Source organism: Nymphalis io, chromosome 13 (genome assembly GCF_905147045.1).
Source record: "Nymphalis io chromosome 13, ilAglIoxx1.1, whole genome shotgun sequence".
NCBI lineage: Eukaryota > Metazoa > Arthropoda > Insecta > Lepidoptera > Nymphalidae > Nymphalis > Nymphalis io.
Window position 1 is genome coordinate 9,845,293 of NC_065900.1, and position 9,377 is coordinate 9,854,669.

Consider the following 9,377-nt stretch of genomic DNA (forward strand, 5'->3'; position numbering starts at 1 on the left):
GCTCCCTGTCCTCCGCCTTCCGCATCCAGTTGGTGCCCGCCACCTTCTTAAGGTCGTCGGTCCACCTGGCTGGAGGGCGCCCTACGCTGCGCTTGCCGATTCGCGGTCTCCACTCTAGGACTCGTCTGCTCCAACGGCCATCGGTCCTACGACATACGTGACCAGCCCACTGCCACTTCATCCTGCTAATTTTGCAAGCTATGTCGGTGACTCCGGTTCTTTTCCGGATAATCTCATTTCTGATCTTATCCTTCAAAGATACTCCGAGCATAGCTCGCTCCATAGCACGCTGAGCGACTTTGAATTTGTGGACTAGTCCCGCAGTTAGTGTCCACGTTTCGGCACCGTATGTCATGGCAGGTAAGACGCATTGGTTGAAGACTTTCGTCTTCAAACATTGCGGTATAGACGACTTGAGGACTTGACGAAGGTTGCCTTGTTTTATTGTTTTATTAATTTCTTAATAATATTTATAATTTCCTTATATTTTTTATGATTTAAAAATGCAGTTAATTCCGTGACAGTTACTTAATTACTTTGTATTATTTAATTATTAACATGAATTTAGACGGATTATTGGTCAAACTGATGGTAAGTGGTCACCTTCAATTATTCAACAATGGAGCAATATGCCGAGAATCAATTTGTAATCCTAATAATGGAGGTCATACCTAGATATTTTACAAAGCCCAAAGTTCAATTATACTTTAAAGCAAACGAATATATATATTTTAGAATTATTTTCAAATGAATGTAGCCATAAAATTTCAATGCAAGATAAAAGCGGTTCTTGGATATATTTGTATGTGCGGATGACACCTTAAGTACGATTTATTGATGTTCTCTCTTCTGTAAGTATGAAAGTAGCAAAAACTTGTTCTATTCAGAGATTCTCTCATTTTTTATTTCTTTTAATACAAATTGGTTATTCTGACTTTTTTTACAATTATATAATCTAACCACTGTGGCAGGGCGTGCTTTACGAGACACTGGATTGTTAAAATTCATCTATAATAATTAATCTGTTAATATAATACAATAAATCAAAATCTTAAATACTTGTGGTAGGGCTTTGTGTAAGCTCGTCTGGGTAGGTACCACCCACTCATCAGATATTCTACCGCAAAACAGCAGTACTTGATATTGTTGTGTTCCGGTTTGAAGGGTTAGTGAGCCAGTGTAATTGCAGGCACAAGGAACATAAAATCATAGTTCCCAAGGTTGGTGGCGCATTGATTATGTAAGCGAAGGTTGACATTTCTTAGAATGCCAATGTCTAAGGGCCTTGGTGGTCCACTTACCATCAGGTGGCCTATATGCTCGTCCGCGTCGTCTCTGTGGCGAATGGATCGATTATCAAATGTTTATTATATATTATAAAATACTTATTTTACCCATACGAAGACGGGGCGGGCAGTTAAGTATTAGTAATTGATAAAAAACAATCGTTGGATTCCTCTGTCCGTATCTTCGCTAACTTCTCCTAAACCACGCAACTTATTTTGATTCTGTTTTCACTATGAAAATGAACATTAAACAAGAAAATACATACAAAATGGCTGAACTATATCTCTGTCTAAAAACCTGTTTTACATGGCTAACGCCGGCTAAACTTCAGGAGATAAATGGGTATATATATAACAAAATCGTAGGTATTAAAAAGGCATTCAAAAAGTCTGCGACATAATATAATTCTATTTTTTAAGGATAACTTTTAAATGTTAGGCAAAAATAATGTTGTAAAAAAATAAAGTTTTTTTAATTAAGTATATGGAGTTAATTGGCTTGTAAGATGTAGGTGTCCCAAATATACAAAAAAGTCAACGACAGCATATATATTTTATAGATAACACACTGTAACCACTTTATTTTAGAAATATTTAATAGATGCATGAAAAAATACGTAAGACATGTTATTCTATATTTTATGCACATATTATTATATGGCCTTAACACCAACTGGATGAGTGAATAGATTTAATGACGAATGTTTATATCTCATTGTATAAAAAATGCACGAGAAAAAATCTTTTTTTACCCATATGACGTCGGGACGGGCAGCTAGTATAATACAATTTTAAACTTTTTTTTTAATTAGTTTGATCTAAAGTCATTAAAATTTCATCTCATGACGCATTTACGTCTTACCTAGGAGAGTTGGTTTGGTAAGTTACCCATAATATTGAAAACCCAATACCATATATTTCGAGACCCACGATCCGAACCTGGGACTTTTAATTCATAAACATATAATGTTGCTGCTAGACCAACAAGGCAATTGATTAAGTACTTAATATACTGAACACATTTTCCTTTTAAGTACTAGTTAATTGAAAGTGAATAAAAAGTAATTAGCTGGTGTCGAGAAATAGCACGAATTGGGGCCACTTTAAAGACTCACTGTGCAGTGTTTCACAGTGCTTGTTTGCACTCTTTAAATATAATTGAGCACTTGAATTGCTTGAAAATTATATAAGTGTGCTTATTACAATTTGGATTTTGAAATCAACTTAATAAGTCATATTTTCGCCCCTTTCAACGAGAATATGTTGCTTGATGCTTGAAATACATTTTCACCGTTCCGCGCCTTCATACAGTACAATGGCTGTTTATTTTTATACTGTGTATATTAATATAATATAATACCTTAGTACGAAAATAAATTACAATATTTTATAAACCATCACATTTCAATAGGGCACCATAAATAAATTATTCAAAATATGAAAAGTTATCAAAATGCGATTTAAAAACGAGCAAAATATACTACGGTTAGCTATTATAAATTTCACAATGAAAATTGATACTTTACTGTAATGTGTAAAAAATAGTTTTTTTTTTTTAAACAGTACTGAATACAAAATGAATATGATATTGTGAAAATAAGGATTGTGTTTAATGAAATAACAAACAAAATGAGTAAACTTTGGTCAGAATAGACAATTAATTATTTACATTAACCACAGCGCGGTCAAATTAATTTCGGTTTTGGCTACGGCGTTGAAAATCGTAATAGACTGTTTGCATCTAACTTATGAACTTCATTTAAAAAATAAAATTGGAATTGGACTATGTAATACTAGCCACGCCTAGTGTCATGACTGCGTTTTTTGGGCTATGGACAAATATGGGCATAAGACAAGTTACGTATATCAATTAACGAATACATTCGTATAATTCACCAAGTATTTGATACTTCACGTGACCAAACATATATAAAAGAATGATAAAATAGAGATCGTTTAAGCTCGAGTCGAATGTATTTGTATAAACAATTTCATATTGTCTAATAAGCACTTGTCTACACTTGTAAGAAAATTATTTGATTATTAATTATTTTATTGAAGGTTATGGTTACTGCTCATCTGGTCGTAGCGTGCGGTTACAAAGTTTTCTTTTTCAATAAACGGCCTATGTTAAATAATATTCAAATCAGATTAGAAATTTCTGTGAATAGCACCTTAAAATAAACTCTCAGTACATTATAATTTTAATTATTATTTTGTGGCACGCAACTGTTTTTAGTATATCACTTTGACCAGATGATTATTAGATTTATTTATATTACTAGATGCTTCGCGCGTTTTTCTCGCGTTAAACGTCACTGGTCTGCCCCTGGGGATATTACTAAGCTAATAAGTAATATATCGTTTGTTCGCGTCGTAAGCATCGTTAGCGAAAATCACGGCTGTATTATAAAGAGAGAATTATAATTAGTGATGATGTCCTCCTGATCGAAGTTGGGGGATTCTTTTATAGAATAGAAAAGGTAGGCTGACAAGCACATGGGTTACGTTACAATAAGTGGTCACCAACGCCCATAGACATTGGAGATACCAGTAAAGTGGCTCTACCTAAAGGGGATGTGTGTGTGATTTTTAGTGGGTATTACCACCCACTAAAATTGAACGTCGCTACTGACGCCATTGCAGTATTGTAGTTAAACTGGTTCCTGGCTCATCCTACAAACCGGAATACAACATTACTAAGTATTGAACAGTAGAATATTTGATTAGTGGGTGTTATGCACTCTGGGCTTGTACAATGCAGATGGGCTTGCATAAACCCTTACCACTCAGTAAATTTACTTTATAATGTAAAGACGCATTGATGGATGGCAGCTAGTCTATTACAAATATGCAAATAAAGTAATCATCCATTTCCATCAGCACCATAATTTTATTAAAATATTCTGTGTATGGTAAGAGATATACAGTATATGTTACAGATGCCTTCTTGATTGATTGATTGACGGAGATAATGTTTTCACATTGTTTTATGAAAACATCCCGTATTCACATTTATAGATAGATATGTGTTACAAGTACGAATATTATCATAGCGATGCTTGAATCCTTTTGTTAATAGAAAAAAAAAACCCTTCAACGTCAGAATTAAAACTCGACATTATTTATAACGTAAAAAATAAAGTAAAATCCGGTAAATGTTTTATTGCTAAGCAAAAAGCCCTTCTTCTCTTGAGGGGAACACTTTAATCCTTTTGTGTTACTGCAGACGACCAGATGTAATATAAACATAATTTAACGCTTGCCCACGTTGAATCTGAATTGTATCGGAAGATTAATTGTTTAGATCTATCATAGTGCCATCTGAGCTCTTTCTTTTTTATAAAATAAGTTGTCAATTATTATAAATGTAGGTAATCAATACCTTTGTTCTCAATACCCTTTTTAACATAATTCAATTAAAACTATATCGCAGTCAGATATATGAGTCGGTTAAATTAAATTCTAACGACCTGCAAATAAAAGTTTAGCGGCTGATTATTAGTAGGCTCATTATTGATTTAGCATTTGAAAGAAGTCACAGCACTGACGGCCTAACTTAGAAACGATGTTTTTTTTATATAGAATAGGAAGGCGGATGAGTATATGGGCCATCTGATGGTAAGTGGTCACCAAGGTCCATAGACATAGGCATTGTAAAAAATGTTAACCATCGCTTACATCACCAATGCACCACCAACCTTCGGAATTAAGATGTTATGTCTCTTGTGCCTGTAATTACACTTACTCTTACTTCAAACTGGAATACAACAATACCAAGTACTGCTGTTTTGCGGTAGAATATCTGATGAGTGGGTGGTACCTACCCGGACGAGCTTGTACCAGTAGAATAGAAAGTGATCAGTAAGACAATGTTATCGTCAATGCAATCTTCTTTCGATTGTCAAATCAATAATATCAATTGACTTTAATATGTCATTATTAATTTGACATTCTTAAGAAGAAGACAGTTCATGTTATCTAATTACCTGTAAGCGTTAAAAATTAAAACAAATTTGTCGTTAACTTTTTAGTTTCTCGCAATACTAGTTAATCCAATTGTTAATTAAAATGAGCGTGAATATAAATGTAATTTTATAAATTAGTGTAATTTCGACGCGCATTAATAAGCTTATATACGATTTGTTCACATATTTACACTTCAATTTGATTTAATATTGGCTACAACATGAAATAATTAAGTTGGCAGCTTTAATGTTCTCAGCTATTGATGTTCTCTTATTGCGAATAATAATTATGGCCAATAATACACTAAATTTGGTACTCATATAAAATGTGAGTAGTATATTAGGATGGTAAAATTGTCATTTAATATTTCATTCTGTTATTTTCCTTGACTTTATATATCTTATGGATCAAATGATAAATGATTAGGGCATTTCTTATAATGATCGGAAAATATTAATAGTGACTAACTATACGGGCCAAGTGATTATTTAATATCTAAACTTCATCACATATGTAAGCTCAACTGACCTTAGATGTTAAAAGTGCAGTTAGAACAAATCACACTGAAAAAATCGTATTAAATTTTATTTAATCGATCAAAATGCTTGATGATCGCTTACATCGTCAATGCGCCACTAACCTTGAAAACTAAGATGGTTTGTCCCTTGTGCCTGTAATTACACTGGCTTATTCACCCTTCAAACCAACACAACAATACCAAGTACCACTGTTTAGCAGTAGAATATCTGATGAGTAGGTGGTATTTACCCAGACGAGCTTGCACATAGCCCTACCACCAGTAAAAGTTTATTTTTGCTTTCATTTTAAAATGATTTAAAATTTGATTACCTAGTATTCAGGTAACTCATGATTCAAAGACTTGTTCCGCTTAATTAACTACCTGCCCGGCTACAAGAGCAAGGGACATAACATTATACTTTCCAAGGTTGGTGACACATTGGCGATGGAAGGGATGATATATTTCTTATAGTGTCAATTTTTGTGGGTGGTGGTGATCACTTACCTATTACATTAAAAAAACAAATAACAGGCCAACTTTTTTAAGAGGTCGAATATACGATGACCCCATCGCTCACACATAGAAGCTGTAAACAGAACATAAGAATATAAAAATGAATGCATTATGGATTATGCTCGTATATTATATTATAGATATATGTCCTTAGCACAGTACTGTGTGGGTGAATAGATCAATTGGCGAATATTTATATCTTAATGATTGAAAAATTCAAGGGATAATATCCATATTTTGACCGCACGAAGTCGGAATATGCAGTTATGCTATAATTTAATTTAATAAAAAATAAATCAAAAGGGATGCTAACCAAGCAAAGTAATTGGTAAACAACACTGTGTTAATATTTTAATATTTCACTGAAAAACTAAAAGGATGATCATTCCGATATTATTGTTTCCGCCCGGGATCGAACCGGGGACCTTGTGCGTGTGAAGCACACGTGATAACCGCTACACTACGGAAACGTTGTTTATAATAACGAAATACACGATAACTACAGAGTAGCAAACGTGGGGTTATACACATAATTTGTATATATTTTGTATAAAATGGCTGAACTATGCCGGTTTTTTTTTGTCCAAGAAATAGTTTTTGTAGGCTAACATGCCTCGATGGAGATTCGGGCAGCATTTCGTGCAACTCGGCCCGAAGCTCGTCAATGCCGCCGCCACCTTAGGCCGCCTCCTACCCAACGTGGGAGGACCGGAATCACTATGCCGGCGCCTCTATGCCGGTGTAGTGAGGTCGATGGCACTGTACGGTGTCCCGATATGGGTGGACGCACTCACAACACAAAACCGGGCCCTCCTGCGGAAGCCGCAGAAGGTCATAGCGGTGAGGGCGATCAGGGGATATCGTACGGTGTTCTGGATAGCGGCGACCCTCCTCGCGGGCGACCCGCCCTGGGAACTCTAGGCGGAGGTGCTCGCGGAGGTGTGCCGCTTCCGGGCCGAGGCGAGGGAATGCGGCGACCGTCCAGGGTCGGCAGAGGTCGGGCGGATCAGGGCTCTAGCCCAGCAGGCCCTGATCACCCGATGGGAGGAGGACCTGGGGTCCCCCACGGCGGTCCTGGCGACAGTGGAGGCGGTACGTCCCCACTTGAGTTGCTGGGTCAAAAGGAAACGAGGCACGCTCTCGTTCAGGCTGACGCAGGTGCTTACCGGACATGGCTGTTTCGGTAAGTATTTGCACGAGATAGCGCGGCGGGAGGTGTCACCCTCCTGCCACGAGTGTGGTGCGTCATACCACACGGCGCATCACACCCTGACGTAGTGTGCCGCGTGCAAGCCCCAGAGGCATTCCCTGGCGGCGGTTGTCGGCAGAGACCTCTCCTTGCCGAGCATCATCGACGAGATGCCCGGAAGCGAGGGGTGCTGGTCGGAGATGGTCTCCTTCTGTGAAAGTGCGATGTCACAGAAGGAGACCGCGGAGCGGGCATGGGAAGAAGATGCTGCTGCAGACCCGACCTCCTCCCCCCGCTGCAATAGGCGCCGGGACTAGGGGGGTTCACTGTACCCTGGGAACCCTCCCTAGAGAATAAGTAGAAAAATACAAGTTATTTGCGAAGCCATTTTCTCGAATTCATTTTAATCCTTATTCAGATAATTATGTTAGTTACGTTGGGGATTTAATATTGATCAAATTTTTTCTTTAACAAGGGAGCGAATATATTAATTATAATGGCGATGAAAAAGATGGTTCTGATAAATTTTCTCACACTGTGTATGGACGGTGGTAACCATTTAGTGGCCCAGTAGTGAATCTGCCTATCCTTTTTAAATAAAAAAGCGAAGACTTTTCTCCTTTTAATTAACTTATACAGCAACGTCTGGTATGTTGCTGTAATTATTATCGTATGAAATACCTAATAAGAAATACGTTAAGTCAAGGCAATTAGGTGTACGAAAAAGTAAAACTTTATAAGGGTCGGGCTTAAAAGCTCATTGAAGCAAGAAATAAATGCCTCGCGTTTGAGAATTTTAGGTACTGTTTTTGATCCCTTGTGACGTTTTGAGGGTTCTTATTTTGAAGTATGTAATTAAAGCGAGTATAGGATATGAACGAATGATGACCATAATTAATACTGCATTAAATTTGAACAAAAAAGTTTGCAAATATTTAGTTCGCTTGATCAAAATTAGGTTCTAACTAAATACTATAACGAACATCACATCGATGCGACGTGTTCGTCGATCCGCTGCAATATCTTAATATCATTATTAATGTTATTGAGGTTGGGCTTTGAATAATGTAATTATCTAAAATAAGTACTTGAGGCGTGAGGGCCCAGTGATTGGAAGACACGAACCTTAACCAATGATTCCGACTGAGATCAAACCCGGGCACCATTGAATATTAATGTGATTAATTGGTATTTATAATCCGTCTCTTGCTCAGCGATGACTAAAAACATCGTCTACCTGCATGTGGCGGACGAGTGGAGGAAGCCCCAAACCTTCTACTCAAAAAGGAGAGAAGGCCTAAGGCCAGCAGTAAATTACTTTATTTATTTACATTTTTTTTAATAATTCCCTGTATACTTAATATGAGTATGATTAGGCTGTCTGAACTTTTATAAAATACTAACAGATCCGAATTTGCATTTACCGAATTACATTTTTTAATAATGTCAACAAATATACTAAAAAATAAAGTGAGAGGTTATTTGGCTCGATAGCCAAGTAATCTCTCCATCCGTAGTGAGCTAATTTAAACCTAGCCGCTGGCTTAATGGCTTTTTTGTAAGTTTATTATTAAATTTTAGTTCACCTATTATTATTTTGTCGTTACGATTATTATAAACGTTTCATTATTACTTATTTATTTTTATTACCATATGAAATATAAACGGAAGTTAGTCCTGTTTATTACAAAAATACTGGAGGGCTAAGAGCTATTGTCCTACTAGTCCTAGCAGCGTCACTGGAAGTTTGAGGGCGCTTTGAAATTTAAACCATCTTGGACTCTGTATATCGCCCAGAAGGTGTATTTTATATATCACACGTCAACTCAGAAGTTGGCCGGTATGATGATGCAGTTCCATCCATCTAAACTGATCTGAGAACTTAATATGTCCTTTGCGC

General features: G+C 36.6%; 1 protein-coding gene and 1 non-coding gene across 2 annotated transcripts; one reads left to right on the forward strand and one right to left on the reverse strand.

The window, feature by feature from the left end:
* Positions 1-6,685: 6,685 nt before the first annotated feature.
* Trnav-cac (transfer RNA valine (anticodon CAC)) lies at positions 6,686-6,758 on the reverse strand. The gene has a single exon. It is a non-coding gene; the product is annotated as a tRNA-Val (tRNA).
* A 139-nt stretch (positions 6,759-6,897) lies between these two features.
* Positions 6,898-7,209, forward strand: LOC126772973 (uncharacterized). Its single transcript, XM_050493577.1, has one exon. It carries the CDS (start codon positions 6,898-6,900, stop codon positions 7,207-7,209), a length of 312 nt encoding a protein of 103 aa, XP_050349534.1.
* The last annotated feature ends 2,168 nt before the right edge of the window (positions 7,210-9,377 follow it).